This window comes from Vigna umbellata, chromosome 8 (genome assembly GCF_029865625.1).
Source record: "Vigna umbellata cultivar VRB3 chromosome 8, Vumbellata_1.0, whole genome shotgun sequence".
Taxonomy (NCBI): Eukaryota; Viridiplantae; Streptophyta; class Magnoliopsida; order Fabales; family Fabaceae; genus Vigna; species Vigna umbellata.
Genome location: NC_142172.1, coordinates 45905020 through 45924613, shown reverse-complemented (window position 1 = coordinate 45924613; position 19594 = coordinate 45905020). Strand labels below are relative to the sequence as shown.

General features: G+C 33.9%; 2 protein-coding genes across 3 annotated transcripts; one reads left to right on the top strand and one right to left on the bottom strand.

The window, feature by feature from the left end:
* The first annotated feature begins 977 nt into the window (after positions 1-977).
* Positions 978-3999, top strand: LOC124828818 (fructose-bisphosphate aldolase 3, chloroplastic). Its single transcript, XM_047302196.2, has 6 exons — positions 978-1284; positions 2072-2341; positions 2435-2544; positions 2624-2714; positions 3050-3319; positions 3437-3999. Exons 1-6 carry the CDS (start codon positions 1138-1140, stop codon positions 3713-3715), a joined length of 1167 nt encoding a protein of 388 aa, XP_047158152.2. The 5' UTR covers positions 978-1137; the 3' UTR covers positions 3716-3999.
* Positions 4000-5389: 1390 nt separating this feature from the next.
* Positions 5390-18206, bottom strand: LOC124848309 (DExH-box ATP-dependent RNA helicase DExH5, mitochondrial-like). 2 transcript variants are annotated; one of them, XM_088097616.1, is made up of 20 exons: positions 17718-18206; positions 17423-17604; positions 17236-17323; positions 16817-17062; positions 15113-15208; positions 13884-14072; positions 13590-13749; positions 13379-13509; positions 12974-13141; positions 12619-12891; positions 12233-12427; positions 10537-10740; positions 10317-10386; positions 10078-10226; positions 7634-7939; positions 7181-7240; positions 6896-7048; positions 6656-6766; positions 6431-6515; positions 6114-6348 (listed from the first exon to the last, which is right to left on the bottom strand). In XM_088097616.1, the coding sequence occupies exons 1-20, from the start codon at positions 18051-18053 to the stop codon at positions 6248-6250; spliced, it is 3303 nt and encodes a 1100-aa protein (XP_087953742.1). In that variant the 5' UTR covers positions 18054-18206; the 3' UTR covers positions 6114-6247. The 2 variants fall into 2 exon arrangements, with proteins under 2 accessions (XP_087953741.1, XP_087953742.1); XM_088097615.1 differs by having other exon boundaries at positions 5390-6515; positions 17718-18195.
* Positions 18207-19594: the final 1388 nt, after the last annotated feature.

Sequence of the window (19594 nt, the reverse complement as noted above, 5' to 3'; positions counted from 1 at the left end):
CGTTTGCAGTTTATATCTTTAATTTTCCTTAAAATACCTGTTATGCTTCCTAGGAAAATATCCAACAAATTTCAAAATCTGATTGAGTTTTTATTAGATTTCAAAATTTGACTCAATCTGAATTAGAATTCGAAATCTAACTAAATTTTCATCAAATTTTAAAATTTGATAAAAAATTATTAAATTAAATTTTGAAATTTGATAAAAAAAATTATTAAATTTCGAAATTTGTTAATATATGTTAACGAATTTTAAATAAAACTTTGTTTTTTAATTTAAAATTTAATAATTATTTAATTTAATTTAAAATATAATAATTATTTAATATTTTAATCTAAATACATTTATTTTCATGAATTGAAAATATGTATCTATTATATAATATTTCAATCTTAATATTTTTTATCTCTTTTAATTCCATAATCTTTATCCTTATATATTAAATTATGCATCTATTAAACTATTTCAATCTTTATCTGTTTTAATTCCAACATCTTTATCTTCATAAATTAAAAATATGCATGTGCTATAATATTCAATATTTATAATATTTTTTTTTAAATTTCTTTCAAAAGGCGATATCTTTATCTTTATAAATTAAAATACGTATACAATTGTATAAACAGAGGATTTTTCTTTTTGTATCTACTTTTTTTTTAATTTTATCCTTTAATTTTGCGTTTTTCTTTCTTTCTAAATTTTCCTTTCAAATAACAGTTTTCTTAAATTTAACTGTTTTTTTTATTTAATTTGTTTTAAAAAAATTAAATTTTTTAAAATTAAATAAATTTTAAATATAATAAATGTTTTCCGCATATGAATCAATAAAAATAGTTTTAATACATGCTTCCATAATTAAATAAAATATTTTGATATTCAAACAAAGCATGGAAAAGGACTTTTGTGTTTGAAAAATATAAATCGAAAAAGAAATTAAAAAAGTGGGTTGTTGATATTGCCGCTTGAGAAGTGTCTCACATCACCTACCGCGGAGTGACCAAGAAAACCAAACCGAATCAAACCAAACACTTCATTTCTTTTTCACGGTTTTCTCTTTCCCTATAAAACCTTCAGATCACAACACAGCACAATCTTCACTGGACTTTGCAACAATCCATTTTTTCACTCTTAACTTCCATGGCTATGGCTTCTGCAAAGCTCAATACTTTGTCTTCACAGTGGATCGCCCACAGCACCTTTTCTCCACGCCGGGGATCTTCTCCTCGCCGGGTCTCTCTCCCGATCCGCGCCTCTTCTTACCAACACGAACTCGTCCAAACTGCTGTTAGTACCAATACTTTATGATATCTTCTTCTTTCTTGCCCTTTATCAATTCTTTTGATTTCCAAAGTTTTTCTGTTCTGAAGGTTTTAACTTTGCTGTTTTTCGGTACACCCTTTGTGCATGCGTATTTTCCGTCTTTGGTCGTGTTTGTTTGTAGATTTATATTAATTCGATTCAATTTAAATGTTCTAAAAGTTTTAAAGGGTTAATCTTCAGACAATGTTGATTCAAAATTGCATATATCAGTTTTGAAGAAATGTACCTGCTGGCTTTTGGAAATGTATCTGACAATATAAGAAATAAATAAAAAATTAGCAATACCCTATCTAACATTAAGCGAACCAATCTAAATGGTAAGATCTTTTAAAATGGAATACCGTCTATTTATGATTTATTGACTTCGCCGCATATTCTTCAAGCACATTCTTCAAATCGCGGTTATTATCTTCTTCTTTCTTGCACTTTATCAATTCTTTTGATTTCTAATGTTTTTCTGCTCTAAAGATTTTAACTTTGTTGTTTTTTGGTACACTCTTTATGCATGTATATTTTCCATCTTTGGTCGTGTTTGTTGATTTACATTAATTTGATTCATAACTTACTCTGTAATGAAATCTCTCCTTGGATTTGGTTTTTTAGTATTTTTTTACTTCTTGGAAGATTTTCAGGATGCTGTTTTTCTATGTTGATTTGGATTGTCTTTTAGATACGTTTTATCACTCTATCACTTTGGATCTTAACCCTTCAGTAACGATGAGACTGGCTTTCTTGTTTGTTGGTTGTATAGAAATCTATTGCAACTCCTGGGCGTGGAATTCTTGCAATTGATGAATCAAATGCAACATGCGGGAAGCGTTTAGCATCCATTGGTTTGGACAATACTGAGGTGAATCGCCAGGCTTACAGGCAACTTCTGCTTACCACACCTGGCCTTGGAGAGTATATTTCTGGTGCCATTCTTTTTGAAGAAACCCTTTACCAGTCAACCACTGATGGAAAGAAATTTGTGGATTGCCTTCGTGATCAGAACATTGTTCCTGGCATCAAAGTTGATAAGGTTTGTTATTTGAGTTTGTCAATGGTGTCATGTGTTACTGATTAGATTTAGAAGTTGGCTTGGTGTTTACATTTATAGTTTTCCCATTTTTAGGGTCTGGTCCCCCTGCCGGGTTCAAACAATGAATCATGGTGCCAAGGGTTGGATGGATTGGCTTCTAGGTCTGCTGAATACTACAAGCAAGGTGCTCGATTTGCCAAGTGGTAAGTCATTGTTTCTTTGTGAAATGTTCGTCTTAATTAGATGCATTGAGAGCGACTTTAAAATTGTTTTGATCCACAGGAGGACAGTTGTTAGCATTCCATGTGGTCCTTCTGCATTAGCTGTTAAGGAAGCAGCATGGGGACTTGCACGTTATGCCGCTATCTCTCAGGTATTCTTGCTCCCATAAATCTTTGTTTGCTGAAATTACCCGATTCTTAGAGTAACACACATCTATTTGTACTTTATCCTTTGGTATCGATCACTGGACCCATGTGATGATAGTGGTTCTTTTCATTTGAAGGGAGTGTGAACTTGGGTTGTGGGTTTAGTTTGGTCTATGACAAAGGGAACATATATTTTATGCAAATTTGAATGAATGAGAACCTGTAATTGTTTTTTCATTCTTTGAACTTTTGTTACTTGATGTTGTTGTAGATTTATCTCAAGAAAGGTTTTTCTTTTACAGTGCACTGATCCCCTTGCTTTACTCGTTCTTCATTGCAGGACAATGGCCTTGTGCCAATTGTGGAGCCTGAAATTCTTCTGGACGGAGACCACTCAATTGAAAGGACGTTGGAAGTTGCCGAGAAAGTCTGGTCTGAAGTCTTCTTCTACTTGGCTGAAAACAATGTCATGTTTGAGGGAATTTTACTCAAACCTAGCATGGTTACACCTGGGGCTGGACATAAGGAAAAGGCTTCTCCGGAAACCGTTGCCAAATATACTCTAACCTTGCTTAGAAGAAGAGTTCCTCCAGCAGTACCCGGAATCATGGTAAAGTAACAGGTCTTTTGTATTCTCTATTCAGATAATTGGCTATGCTGATTTTACTTATTATTGCACTTAATATAAAACTAGTAAATTAAAGAGTGAAAATGTTTATTTTGTCAGTTTTTGTCGGGTGGACAATCTGAAGTGGAAGCGACACTTAATCTAAATGCAATGAACCAAAGCCCCAACCCATGGCATGTTTCTTTCTCGTATGCTCGAGCTCTTCAGAACACCGTGCTAAAGACGTGGAAAGGACACCCTGAGAATGTGGAAGCTGCTCAAAAGTCTCTTTTGGTGCGCGCAAAAGCAAACTCCTTGGCTCAACTTGGAAGATATTCTGCGGAGGGTGAGAGTGAAGAGGCAAAGAAGGGAATGTTTGTCAAGGGCTATGTCTACTAATTTCTTTAGCTTTTTATCATTCCTTCTTTGCAGTGATCGTGAAGGGACTTAGATGTGTTTTAGTTTTTTTTTTTCTACTTCTACCATGAGTCTGAATAAATTGAAGCTAGAAAGAAAGGTTTTCTTGGTAAAATGAATGGGTATTAGTAAAAAAACCTAAAAAACCCAGACGAGGGAAAAAGAACAGTTTATTACTTGGTTATTGTTTATTTGGCTGTTCACAGATTTTGTTCTGGTAGTGTGCAGTATGTGATTGGGAATATCATTCGCATATTTAATCCGCATTTGTGTGTGCCATATTTATGAAGTATTGAAAAAATGATATAATCAGAATAAGCCTTTTATAGTAAGTCTTTCCTGATGAGCGATATGAAGTTGATATTCTGCATTTGCCCATGGTATTGACTAGTTTTTGTCCTGTGCTAGTGTTTAAGTTTTCTAACCATAAATCATTGGCTGGGTATACGTTATGCATATATACTTTTGATTGATTTTAGTAGGAAAACTGCATTTTTTGGTCCAAATAAAATTTTAATTGTAAGTTGGTCGTAGTTAATGATAAAGTACTCTAAATAAAATTTTGTGAAGTTTATATTTTTAGGATTAACTATTTTTTTAGTTTTTAAATTTTATCATTAAATTTGAATTTATTGTAGTTCAAATATATTTTAATTTTTAAAGTTTATAAATGAATGTGTTTTAATTTTTTTTATTATTTATATGGTTTTTTTTTATCTAGACCTGATTCTGGGGAAGTTTATTGAAGCAAGCTTTTTTCCCTTTTTTTCTCGGTAAACAAAACTATCAAGAAATATAACAAAAACCGAAACTTATAATTACTTAACAAACAGGAATTAATGAAAGGAAATAAGAAAAACACGTTTTCTTTTCATTTTACAGGAGAAAATTTTAATAAAAGGAAAGAAAAAAGTATGCGTAATAGGATGGGAGGAAAAGCAATGACTAGCACATTCTCACGGATGCTAATAAAAGAAAAGGAAAATAAAATTTCAACAAAACTTAGTGCGAACATTCTAAATGTTACAAAGAAATTCTCATTCAAATCCAATCAATAGAAAATAAATAAAACGAAAGGAATTTTTGGTTCTTGTTTTTGTTCTCTTTACTTTTAAATTTCTGCACTAAATGATAAACAATTTTGTACCTCAATCTCATTTTATCTGCAGCCTGAGACTTTTTTTGTTGAAGTACTAAAAAAATAAAAACTCTTTATACAATTTTACTAAAATAATCTCAATAAATACATTAAATAGAGAGGTAAATGGGGTTGTTGAAGAATTAACATTTTAATTTACTTGAGAACAAATTAGAAAAAAAAGTTAATGTATTAAATAAGAGCATCACTTAAGATTTAGGAATAAATTAGATAAATGAAAACATATAATTTGATATAGGATGAAATAATCTTTGTAATTCCCTTGCATGTATTTTGATCGGATCAAACACAACACTTGGTTGTTTGGTGTACCGCCAATACACATTCCAATGAACATTCAAATGAATCCACGAGTGTGATGTCTTTACATTGATAGTCCATTCATGCTATGGAAATGGAAATCCAAACAAATGTTGAGCTGGCAACACGACCGCGTTAGGTACATTCATTTCGGGGCTTGTCCTCTCAAAACAACTTAGAATATGATCAATTTCAACTTATATGTCACCAACCAAAATTTATTGATGTTGAACAATCGTTTCAGTTTCCCATTTATTTGACCTACAATCTGTCCAAAACCGGTTACTTTAATTTTTCACCTGGTTTTAATCGGACCAAGAACAAAAGGCCAGAAAAAGGTTTATTTGGTCTCACCATTGGAATAGAATTATATTGGGATGGAATGTGGTTCGACATATATTCAAGATTTCAATACCGTCAAAAATGATAATCACTGTACAAAATCAATGGGTGAATAACTGGGATTCGAGTGTGGCATCATTTCCTGCTGAATATGTGCACAACCGCCCGCACCGCCAACCCAACCCATTTAATGAATGCTATGTACTAATCCCTCCTGTCGCGTATGACCCTGCCACTAACCGTCAATTTTCTCACTGATGTAAAAGCACAAAACTGGAAAAGTGACAGTTATTTGCTTCATGCTCGCGGATGATCTTTTATCTTGCTTCGATCAAAGAATGAGTATCTTTCAACTTCAAATTCAATCTGGTTGATGGTGATATGGGGTTGGCTGCTTTCATGAACAGGTTGACCCAATGATCCAGGACTTTATAGTAACAATGCCCCATGAAACCGCATACATCCTTAGCCTCCAGCTCCATTTTACCTTTGCATTGAACATATTACTTTGACCGCTTAATTGTGATCCTTCTTACTTTTCTTAAGCAACATTGACAAGTGATTGATATACTCCCTGCCTGCTTGCTTTCCACCCATCAGCCACTGCAATGCCTCAGCTGCAGCATCTTTTTCTGCACTCTTTTTATTGTTACAAGGTTGACCCATTATCTGCATTCCATTGAATTCAACTGCAGCCTGAAACTGATTGTTCTTCAATTGTTTAGTCTTGTAGACGGGCGCTGCACATCCTGCTCTCGTAAGCAATGTTTGGAGCTGACTTTTAGAATTATCTCCCCCAGGTCCACTCTCAGTCCTTGAAACCAAGGTTGGGTGTGAGGCCAACATAATAGATTTTTTAGATGGTTTATGGACCTGGCGACCAAATACAAATCTACCTTCACATTGGTCATTGGAAATCAGCAGCCGTACTGTAGATAGGAGATCATGATACCACTGTATGCCCATTCTTGGAAAAAGTAGCTGCCAAATACAAAGTTTAAATTAAAAGTTAAACTGTCATGTCAATTCATACTGGCCACAGAAAAAGCACTAAAACAGAAATAGAATGGTAGTTCTATTTGCATCGAGAAGGTAGGAGAATGATATTAATTTGCACCTACTTTGCTCTGAATGAAGGCATCAAGTTCTCTCCTTATACTCTGGTACATTTCAACAACACTCGGATCCATAAAAAACTCAAGATATCCTCCCAACATTTTTAAATGGTTATCCTGATAGAAAAGGTTGGATTCCAGTAAAACATCAGACAACTAAAACTAAGACACCAATATCATAATGCAAACATTGCATATAATATTATAATAAACACAATAAACAATAGAAAATCACATCAAACTTACAGCATCTCCTTTCAATAAGCTTCCTCCAAACAGAAGCACCACTGAATCAGACACAGCTGTTGAGTCGCGGAGAAAAACCGAGTTCACTTTTATCTTCTCGTTAAAAACAAGCCATGGATATGGAATTTTAGTTTCCCGAGCATTCACTGAGTTCTAGGCAAATGAAATTAATATTCGATTAAAAAGGAAAGCCCCAAATAGAATGGAAAGGTGACAAAACCTTAATAGAATTATTTAAAATGCTTTACCGCTAGCAGCAAATTATAAAGGTCTGAATGAACTTACCGAATATAGGAGCACTTGCCCATCCTCCATTGTTTTCAAAGAGAATGATTTCTCATTATTCTGCAAATGAAATTACATCTTATTTACATTTTCAAAACATAACATATACTAATATAAAAACGTTCAGGATGGACCTCTATCCATCAATACGAGAATCTGACGGGCAAATGTTCAATTTTAAAATAAGACTGAGTTAAATAAAAGAATTTGTCATTATGTATTGCGACTGACTAAACAGAACATGATCTAATTTTAATTTAAATTGAACTTAATTATTTATTTTCATATATAATTAAGAAAGAAAATTTAGAACAAGGAGTACAAGAAAATATACTTTTATACACAAACTATTCTGTAGTGCTGGAATCAACTATTAACACAAAAAAAAAAGAAGACAAAATTAGGCTAATGAAGTCATTAATATATTATGTTTGTCTTGAAAATAGGACATACCACAACAGAACCAATTCCAGGATATAGGCCATAGCAAATAACTGCTCGGATAAGATTTAGATCAGAGCTCCATGCATTGCAGCTGGCTGCGTTGCTATCAACTAATCCGGTATCCTTGAGCAGGCATATGAACTCTCTCCGAAGAGCATCAATAGCTTTCATGGATTGTAAGGAAAGAAAATTTTTCCAACAGTATTCATATCCACCCATGTCCATTTCAGCATCTTTCCAACCTTCATATGCCCTTACAAGGGCAAGGTGGTCACTATATGCACCACAGAATTGAGATTTTGCAGCCTCTGCAAGCTACAATGAAGAACTTTGAGCTGTCAAATAATGAAATTCATTTCAACACAAGACATCGCCCACCCAACAAGTTGGAAAATAAATTGGCCATATTACATATATATCCATTACATACTTCAAATAAGTCTAATTAACTGAAATAGTGATCATCCCGACTAGCTCTTACATTCAGAAAAAAAAATTTCAAAAACATCACATGATACAACTTTGGCAACAAAACCCAATGTAGAAGTTTGTTTATAAATTTTTTTAAATAGTGCACGGTTAAAAGTCTCTTTCAAGCAGTACACAATAGGTAAACTGCAATTCCTTTTTGGAGAAATAATAGGAATACAATTCTTTCAACACTATTATCAGATGAATTTCATGTTTGGTACCACTCATTAGGAAGTGTATCTGGGTTCTTGAAGCAAATTTAATTGCAATTAGCGTCCAAGCAACACGTATAAAAATAGAAAATAAAATGTTATTGTCATGCAATATGTTCATGCTAAGAGGGAACACAAGTACAGAAGAGAGTAATACAATAGGGCATTAAGTAATGGTTTAAACCCTTTAGTTGTCCCTATTTATGTGAGTTCTTTCCAGTTTGATCCCCTTCTTATTAGAATCCCCAATTGAGTCCTTAAAAGTCCTAATTTGAATCGATTGAGTCCATGTCGTTAAATTTATTTAATGGGGTTAAGTTTGTGCATAGGTGGGAGGTTGATGTGTCTAATTTTGTAAGACGTGGCATGGTGAGAGTTGAAAAGTGGCATGGTTTAGGCCGGAATTTGGTAAAATGTAATAATATAATATTAGGGATTTCTGAAATGGGATTTAGAGTTCAATCAAATTGAATGAGATTAAAAATCTGAGAGGTGGTTGTAGACCAGACGAGGGATGGAGATTAAGCAGTGAATTTCCGAATGGGGTCTGGGAGTAGCAGTCAAGGTTGTTGTGGAAGGAAGGCTTGGGGGACTGTGGGGTCATCCAGAACCAGATGGCGGGCTTGAAGGAGACGACGGCGTCAGTGGCGACGAGATCAGGGTTGTTGATCAAATCCACACCAATTGCATTTCCGCACTGACCGTAGTTGTAGTTTCAGGATATCTGGATGGGACCCCTGCCATAGTATTGTTGTCCAGAAGCGCAGGGGAACTGGGGAGTTGGGGAGCAGTAATCGCTTGGGTTCCGCTCTCTCACGAAGCAGTAACCCCATGCCTATGGTCCGTCCGGTGCACTGGGCCATCCCCCAGTTGTTTCATGAGACGTTTCCCCTGCATTAAATTGTTCGTGAAAAAGGGAATCTTTTTGAAGGTCCTAAGCTGAAACTTTCATGCCTCCAAAAAAAGGGAATCTTTTTGATGAAACACTGTAAACTCTTGTTGAAAACCATCCCCCTTAAGATCTGGTTTCTCTTCATTTGAGTCATAGGGAATATCAAAAGGGTTTCGTCTAGGTTGTAGAATAGAAGGAGCAGATCCAGGAATGGGTGGTAATCCCATGGCAGCAAAGGAGTCATCAGGGAAATCAAATGGATTATGCCTGGTTGTAGCAATAGGTGCAACATTACTGGGAATATCAACAAAGTCTAAGTCTATTAGATTCTTCTCAGATATCAATCTCCTTTGTCTTCTTCTGGCAATAAGATTCTCCAACCACGTGTTCCTTTCCAGCTCTAAATTTCCCAGATCCATGAGGTTCTTTTGGTCATCCTTTGTCCATTTAATGACAGATTTACTTTCATCTTCTTTGCCACCTGTAGCTTCTTCTTCCTCTTCTTTGCCACCTGTAGCTTCTTCTTCCTCTTCTTTGAACCCTAAATCCCATTTCAGAAATCCATATTATTAAAATTTAAAAAGTTGTTAAATTCCACGTATTCAACTCTTAGTATGCCACGTTTTAAAAAATTGACACATCAACCTTCCACCTGTACAAAAACTTAACCCCGTTAACTAAATTTAACGGCAGGAGCTCAATCGATTCAAATTAGCACTTATAAGGACTCAATTGGGGATTCTAATAAGAAGGGGATCAAACTAGAAAAACCCAACAAATATAGGGACAACTAAAGGGGTTTAACCTTAAGTAATCTATAATAAAAACAAATTAGCATTTCAATCATTAACCAATCATCTTAAACAGAAACAACTTACATCTTTTTTATCCAAGGGTGTTAGAAAAGGATCTCTCACACTAAGACCAGCAACAACAGTTAATATGGGATCCAGGCAATTGAAAATAGCACCTAATATTAGCATCTTGCCAAGTTTGGGTTCCATAGGAAGCATTGTCAAATAGCGCCCTGTCAAGTGAAGAACCAAGTACAAGTCTTCATCATTTCAGGGAGAGAACACAAGCTAAATTTTCTAGTAACAGCAAGGGAACAACCAACCTAGAATAGTGAGATTCTCATTCTCATCCAAAGCTCCAATTATTTTTAAATATTCAATTGCATTTTGTACCTATGAATAAAACGATCACAAAAATTACCGGTACAAATTTACATACAAGTAACCAACACAAAAAAAAGAAAGAAAATAATATATGAACTTATTAAATAAGAGAAAAGTACATGAATTGATGGAATTCTGAAGAATAAACCAAATATATACCGCAAGTATCTCAGGAGACTGCAAAGCCCTGGACAAGAACTCAGATATGCTTTCAAGTCTCAAACTTTTAATTTGTAAACAGAGGGACTGCAGAGGTGTTCTCAAAATTTCTGGCAATTGATACTCCGAAAATGCATCATACACACATCTAGGATAGAGATGGTAACACTCTCCTGGTTGTACCCGACCAGCTCTTCCTCTTCTCTAGAAAAATATGATTCAGGGGAAAACTCAGCAATTAAGGTCCAATATTTTCGTTCATGGTTAATAATTAAGGTCGAACTCACTGGTAGTTAACTATATGCAGACTTTAGGGGTATACTGCATTTTACCATTATAATCCTGTGGTCTAATCGATTTTCATCCTTAAACTATAGAAAATGGCACATGACCAGGCCTTACAACACAACAGCAATTTCCTGACAATGGAATTATTATTTTAAGCAGCAAATGCATTCATTCACTTAAATGACATGTGTAGTCTTGCCTAAAGTTTGTAGGAAATATCTTGCATAGTCTCATCAGACATTATCCTTGATATCCTTCAGATAGGCAGTGGGGAAACTCCCATAAGTTGGTAACTAAATAATGGCCAAGGTACCAAATCCAAGAGAATAAAATGCCAATTTTCAATTGCATAACTTTATTTATATTTTATACATACCAATAAAATCACGCCCCAACCCCACACCAAAAAATTGTATCAGAATTGTCCATAGCCTCTTTTTCATGTAAATGATTCTATAGTTTCTTTTATGCCACAGATGCAACACACTGGAGGATAGATTATAATTATATTTCAGATTTTGATTACTTTGACGTTATTTTCACATGAATTATGAATTATTAGGTATTTTCGTTATGTGAAGTAATTTCAAGGTCAAAATAGAGTTGGGTAAATTATATCAAGTGTCACGATTTATTATTTTATATTATTAGAGATATCTCTAGTTCTTAATTGTAGGGGCAGCCAATGACGTTGTTCTAACTCATTTAAAAAGTCAACTGACATGACCTTTTCGTGACCATTTAAGCCATATGCAACAGGTGGTAAGGATGTCAGTTACTTAGATTAATTAAAACTAATCTACAAAAGCCCTTAGAACTATTAAAATTAAGACATCAGATCAGAAGTTCTCCGTAGGGCTTTGGCCAAGAATATTAGAATTATTTAGTCCACCTTAGATTTATATCTTTTCATGACTACCCACATAAAGTTCTTCCTGTATTACAACTTCCAATTTGTCATTAAAGCTCTTGGTGCAAATGATGACCAGTGAGTAAATACAACATCTATCAAGCTTCACAAAACATGTCCAGTGTACGTATTTTTCTTCCCAAAATCATGATTATTACAAAACTATGAAGAACACACTCACTCTCCTGTTGATGATAAACACAAGGTAAAGAGCTAAGCCTTAATCTACAGGAAAAAAAATGCAGAGTTGTTATCATAGAATAATTCAGATTCCAATCCAGATTACTGCTAGCAAGCAACATTTATAGTTTCAATAGCCCAGTGTCCATAACATTCAGCCAACTAAACATGATAAACTATTCAGAAAGCTTTGAAAAAAACCAGTATGTATACGTTAAGGATGAAGATGACATAATAAAAAGTGATGTCTGGTAATTACAATCATGTTATTAAAGTGAATATTAAAAACACACGCAATCAACTAAAGTATAAACTTACTTGTTGAGAAGAAACCTTAGAAATCCATGTAGGAAGCAGACAAGGTGTGTTGTTCAGAGCATCATACGATGTTTCTTTCGCTTTTCCACAGTCAAGAACAAAAACAACATCATTTATCGTGATACTGGTTTCAGCGATATTTGTTGTTAACACTATTTTTCTCACTCCAGCTTCAGGCTCTTCAAATATTAATCTCTGCATATTGCCTATCCGTTATGTATATCTAAATATTAATCATAAGTGCCAAGGAGATAAAGCACATACAACCTTTCTTTGGCAAACCATGCACAAATATATTGTTAAAACTGTTTTCAGACAACAAATCATTATACATACAGATTGTATGAAAGCAACTGCAGATTTGTCATCAACGGACAGAACAATACCTGCTCTGAGCTAGCCATTGAGCCATGACATGTAAGCAACAGAACACGGTTAGGATCCCCCAAGACAGTGTGCGTCAGAAGTTTCTCTTTGAGACAGCTTATATCATCCCATCCAGTCATGAAAACCAAAACAGCACCAGGTCTTTCATTCTCACATATATTGCACAAAATATATTCTATGAGACTAAAACCAATGCAGTCAGGATTCCAACATGACAAAGACTCCTGTGTATGTGGGCTGTAATCTTTGAAATCAGCAGCTCTAATTGCATCCTGGTCATACATTTTCCGAAATAAACTAAAATTAAGAAATACTAAACAGGTAAGCAATTACAGTTTTGAATTTCTAAAATACCTCTACGGCAGAAGCAATTTGACTTTTCCTCTTTCTTGGGACCTGTCTGTTCATTTTCCACATCTTTTCTTGACCATAATCATCAATTTGATTACAAGGAGTTAATCTGTAGCCCGTCATTTCAAGAATGTTCTCCAAAAAATGGGTTCTGACGTGGTATGTGTAGCCCTGTATTAATAAGCATACCCATCCAAAAATAAGAAAAGGGGAAGTCCTTAGTTTTCTAGGCCCCAAAATATTATTATTTAATAAAAAAAATAGAACATTTATTTACTGCCTTGATACTCTGAAATTATTTCATTTTATATCTATGTACTCAGGTTCATGATCCATTTATCATAAGAAATTGCCAGACACATCTATCTCCCATCAACAAAAAGGAATAACACTGTTTTAGCAACGCACAGGAATAAACATAGTCGGAGCCCCATTAAAGTATGAAGAAAAGAGCTTCGCATCTAGGGTAGCACTCATCAAAATCAGTTTCAGTTCTGGCCGACGGGGAAGGAGTTCTTTAAGGATAATAAGCAGAAAATCTGTCACAAAAAAAATGAAAGTATATGAATATTTAGAAACGTTCTAAAAGAAAAAGATTGAATGAAGCTCAAAACTCTACCTTCATTCATCCCTCGCTCATGAATTTCATCCACAATAACATGAGTTACGCCTTTTAACTTTCTATCAGCCAGTAATCTTCTTAATAAAATGCCTGTGGTGCAAAAGAGAAGATGGGTATCTCTCCCTTTCATACCCTCAAGTCGAACTTTATATCCAACCTTTCAAGGAGAGAGAAAGAGCGAGTGAGTGAGCAACCAATAAATAGGGAGAAATATTGAAATTTTAAGAAAACAGAAAAGTAATAGACTGGGATAGTATATTAAAAATAACCATGTTTCGCAGATAAACTTACAGATTCGCCCAATTTCTCTCCCCTCTCAAAGGCCACTCTTTCAGAAACTGACATGGCTGAAATGCGTCTTGGCTCTGTGCATATGATATTACAAGCAGCTCCTCGAACTGATTCTATCTCAGATTCTAAAATGAATTGTGGAATTTGTGTTGTCTTGCCACAACCTGTTTCGCCTGAAATTATAACTACCTAAAAAATATGTCATTTAATAACAAACAATCAAATTATAGAAATAAAAATTTAGAAGATTAAAATTACGACTACAATCTGTGTTTAAATCATATTTGAATAAAAGTAAAGGGAAACAGAACTTAACCAAGATGCATACTACATTTTATATTGATTATTATAAATGCTTTACAGTCACAATAACATCAGTGGTTCTGCCAAACGACTGTTTCTGGTGACACTAACTATGGGCATATAAAAGCTGAAAAGTTGTGTATCACTTGAAGAGTCTTAAGGACCACAGGGACTGCTGAGGAAGTATATCTTATCACTCCAAACCCAAGTCCCCACTCATACATCAAACTACTATAGTAATTGTATAAATCAAAGCAGGTCAAAGACTGAGCTTTTTCCGATTTTTGATTTGGGCATGGCATTCTAGCTACCACAAACCCAAATACTTCTCATTAGTCAATAACTCTGCTAAACCAACCAACCATGTGATACAACAGTCTAATATATAGTTTCCTGATAAATATTAACGTGATAATAGTCGAATATCAGTTGTCTAACTTCTGTACAAAATTATAAAGCCTGTACATTAAATTTTTTATCATGAAATATTTTCATACAAATGCCAAGAGACAACCTCCACCATACAACCCACCTTTTAAGGGATGATCACTGCTACTGTTTGCATTGAAATTCAACCAAATCACCACCATAACCTTTATACTTGATATTCATGGTTTAAAAAATTTTACAACAAAAAATTCAACAAAGTATTTGCAGCGGGTTCTGAATTCCACAATAAAAATTTCAGTTTACATAGCAAATACTGTTTGATTCTCTGAACCAACTCACAATCCTCAGTGCATCAGCCAGTCAAACTAGCTAACAGCAATTGACTTGCAACATTGTTTTTAGACAAGTCCAACATTTAACATACAAACGGTATAAAGTTAATTTAAAAGGATGTTCAACACAACTTGTAATACAATTAATAGGTCAATAAGTTTAACCAATAACAATATTGTTAATAATACAACTATTCAACACACCTGATTCCTAGATATGACTGATAATATTTCTTCTTTCTTTTTATAAGCTGGGAGACTTCTGCGAAATTCTAGCATTCTATTTCCTTCAGCAGATTCCTGAAAAGAGAAGGTAAGATGTGAAGAACATTCAAGCCAACTTTGTTTTTCCTCGATGGTCTAAAGCTCATTGGATATTCAAAATACTGAAAAGATATTCAGGGAAAACAATCAACACACAAAAATAATAACAAGTATCTGTAACAGGTAATATGGACAGACTGTAATGACCACAAAGAAGAACCACTGGACTTTTTTTCTTTTCAACTTATTACAAAACAAGTTAGTGTGAATATCAACTAACAATAAGCATTAGATTGATCTATGATCATTGTCAATGGAGGGAAGATATCACCCCAAAACTGTGACTAAGAAAAACCTATGTTCCACGGATATGGGTATATATGGTACTTTGGTAGTGTTAAAGGTATAGATACTCGCAATTGGGCCTTCAATATAGGCCTATGAGAGTATACTTTTGAGACCTTCCTAGATTCATAGATCTATCACATACTTGTAGTCCTGCACCATGTACGTACCAAATGTGTACACCATGAAAATGGAATAATCATGGTCCAAATATGAAAACTGACAAAAAATGTTCTGCTTGTTGTCTTTCACATGTATCCAGCAGAAATGTACCATTACGGATAAGCATATTAAGTTATTAGGATTCTATTTACAATAAGATTTGCATTGTGTTATGGTTTTCTGTCCACATTACAGAGTATTTAGGGTAATGTTAAGCCAAATTGAAGCTGAAGCTACAGTATGTTGCTGTGAGGTGGACAGGTGTTTAATCCAGAGGGAATGAAATTCCAAACACATACTTAGGGCATGATTGGGAAAGACTATTAGGATACATTTCAGCTGTTTTTGAGATTTATAAAAAAAAAATAAGCTATTTACAATTTTAGCTATATGTTTGGGACAAGGATAATAGTTTAAATTTGTAAACAACTTTTCTTCTGAAAAAATAAACTGTTTTTATTAATCTAAAGAATTATAATATATAATTATTTTCTGACAGTTTTTATTTCCTTTCATGATTTTTTCTCAGGTAAACACTGTTTTTTAAACATAATTAATTGTCTTAAAACTACATTCAGAAAACTTACCTAAACCAAATTGGTCATGATCAATTATAGCAATCATTGATTATCAAAATAATTTAATTTTTTCAGTTTTCCCAAACAGACCCTTAGTGTTTTTGACTAATATTATATTCTGTAAGTGTCAGGTTTCCCCTACTCTCACCATCTCCCTTACCTCCCTTCTGCTAGATTTTCTTTACTTTGGGCTTAATGCTTCCTACAGTTTCTTAACCTCCTCAAGTTTGCGGGGGTGAGTGTAACTCTCACTTTGTCATCAATTAGTTAGTTATAGTTTGTCTGCATAAGTTTGTTAGTTACAATTTGTCGCTATCTCTATTTAGGCTCTTCCTTGTTTGTGCCAGTTAGTGCTATTGGTTTAGTTAGACAATTACAATTGACTTGTAGCAGAACCGTATTATAAATACAGATCTCAGTAAGCAGTTTGTGGGTTCAATATTTATTCAATTCAGAATAAACAACCAAATGTAGATAAAGGAATGAACTAAAAAATGCACGTAAGTTTTATCACAGAACAGGAAAACAGGCCACTATTTTCTATTTGAGAGAAGGCAACCTGCCAAGCTTGCTGCTGAGCACGCATTTTTAAGCTCCTCTGCCGAACAATTTTCTCTATAACAGCCTTACTTGATGCTAGTGGCTCAGGTTGCTCAAAAAGCCCCTCGTCCATACCAATACTGCAATTACTGCTAGATCTTGCAGATGACAAATCCAAACAGCTTTTGTTCATCCTGGATTTTTGGCTAAGATATTCCTCAAAATGCGCCTTAACACGGGTAAATGTGGTGAAAGACAAGCTCACCTGTCAATTCCTGAAAGCTTCACTAAGGTGTATCTATTGACAAGTAAATTTTCTATAGATAACAGTATTCAAACACAGTCTATAGACACAAACAAATAAAAAGGAAAGGCATTTGAACTTAGCAAAAGGCCAAAGGGAAAAGTAAAGAGCAAATGATTGAACAGGATGCATACCTCCCTCTGAGGCTTCCGATCGTCCAAATCATATCTGTAATTTGGAAGTGGGACCTTACTGAAGACAACAACCTTAGCATACATATGGCTGCCAAAAACTAACGCAAATAAAAATCCCCAAAATAAAGAACTACTCCTCACTAAAAACAATAGCACTCAGGTAGTGAAAAAAGAATTGAAGAATCACCTATACAACCCCATTCCGCTTGCAATAACTGCTATTTCCTCAAAATCACGCCTATCCTTTTTATCCCTCGAGATTAATTCGTGCTTACTCTTGTCATTTAAGAGCACGGTAAATTTCCGCTTCCATTCGTCAGTGTTATCATCAAGCGAAGCATTCGGCAAACAAGCAAATTTGGAAGCATGCTAGCAAACCAAAAGAGCAAAAATTAAACTCAAATACCACGTTCACAGACATGTCCACCTACACTTCAAATGATAAGAGAAATGCAACACGTTAAAAAAACAAAACGACTCACCACTAGCGAGGGAAGTTCGAATTCACGATCGGAGCCTTCCTCGGAAACGGTATCGTCATAAGCAGAAACGAAGAGCGAGCGTGCCTTATCGGTAACTCGCTCCGTGAACGGCGGTTGCAGAGTAGAAATGGTGTGTGTAGGGTTTTCGTGGGGTTTGGCGCGAAGCGGAGAGGGTGAGTTGTTGAAATTGGCGACGGAGCGCAAGCGGAGGTGCGGCGGAATGTAAACGGAGCCATAGGAGGACAGCGTGCGGCGGTCCTTCATGGCCAGAGACGGAAGGGGAATGAAGGGTTTTAGGGCTTTGGGAATGCACGAAGGTTGCGTGACCGAGAGCATGCAAACTTCTACCACGTCCTTTCCTATGTGTCAAGTGTTTCTTTCTTTGGTTGTTCTCCACTGCCTTTCTTCAGGTTTACCTCTATTTTGTTATCTGTTGGTGATAAAAATGACTCACTGAAAGCAGATTATGACGGTGAGATCTATCTTCCACGCTTCCAACCGCGCGTGCATGCTGAGATTAAAAATTTAAGTTAAAGTGATATCAGTTGACTCCTTAACTCTCGGTTTTGTAGACCAGCATGTTTAATGTGTTTAAATGATATACTATTATTAAAATAGCAACTATTTATTTACTAAAAATTAAAAGATATTTTTTGGTGTATGAGAGATTGAACAAACTCTTCAGAACAACAATTAACGTGATACTGTAGGATCCATGGAAAACTTAATACTCTATCTAATTTTTCATTTTTTATGTACAAAAAACCTTTGAACAAAGAGCGTTAGTCCCAAGAAAAAAAATAAACTATTCATTTGCAATATCCCAAAATAATTGGGCAAGGTTAAAAATTTTGTAACTTAAATTGAATAAGTTATTTTTACTGTTTTTTCGTTTTGGTTTTCAATTTAAATGTGGCTTAGTTAGTTCAGTTAAGCTATAAACTTAAGACAAGTTTATTTTATAAGATATTAATTATATTTTAAAAATATTTATTAAAATATAATATACTTAACGTAAACACGTACGTTACTTATGTGTATATGCACTTTTAAATATTATGTTATTGTTATTTTCCAAATTCAGTTAATTTAATTTATAAATGCTTCAATGAGATGCTAGAAATATTCAAAAATAATGAACATTCATAAAATTGTTAAAGAAATACAAATATTTTGACCTACAAAATTACCAGAAATAAAATAAAAAAATGTATCTTAAAAGTTTTAAATTAGTAAGAGTGACTAAATTATAGAGTTGAAAAATGTGAATTATGAAAGTATTACTAAATAAAATATAAATAATTTTTAGTAAAAGTTTTAATTCAAATTTGAAAGTACAATAAATAGTTAAGTATTACTAAATAAAATATAAATAATTATTGGGAAAAAATTTAATCTAGATTTAAAAGTTAAACCAATCGCAATTGTTCACTCTTTTTTTTTCATAATTCCATTATGATTATTAATTTTAATAACAATATTTATATTAGTAAAAGTGTCAGTAGATTAATAAAATAAAAATATTATTCTTTTATTTGATTAACGAGTTATCTTCCCACTAACTTGTTGATCTAACGAGAAATATTATACAAAATTCAAATAAAATTAAACTAAAAAATATTTAAAATAGTTTATATATGGACTATATACAAAATCCAAATAAAATTAAACTAAAAAATATTTAAAATAGTTTATATATGGACTATTTAAAAAAATTATATGGTTCAATTAAAACAAATAATAATTAATCGTACACTCACAAATTCAGCTAAACATACACTCACCAAGCATAAATAAACTCATAATTAATCCTTTGCATGACATAGAAAAACCTTGACATAAGCAGAGTTACATTTACAAGTGTAATTCTCAAAAAA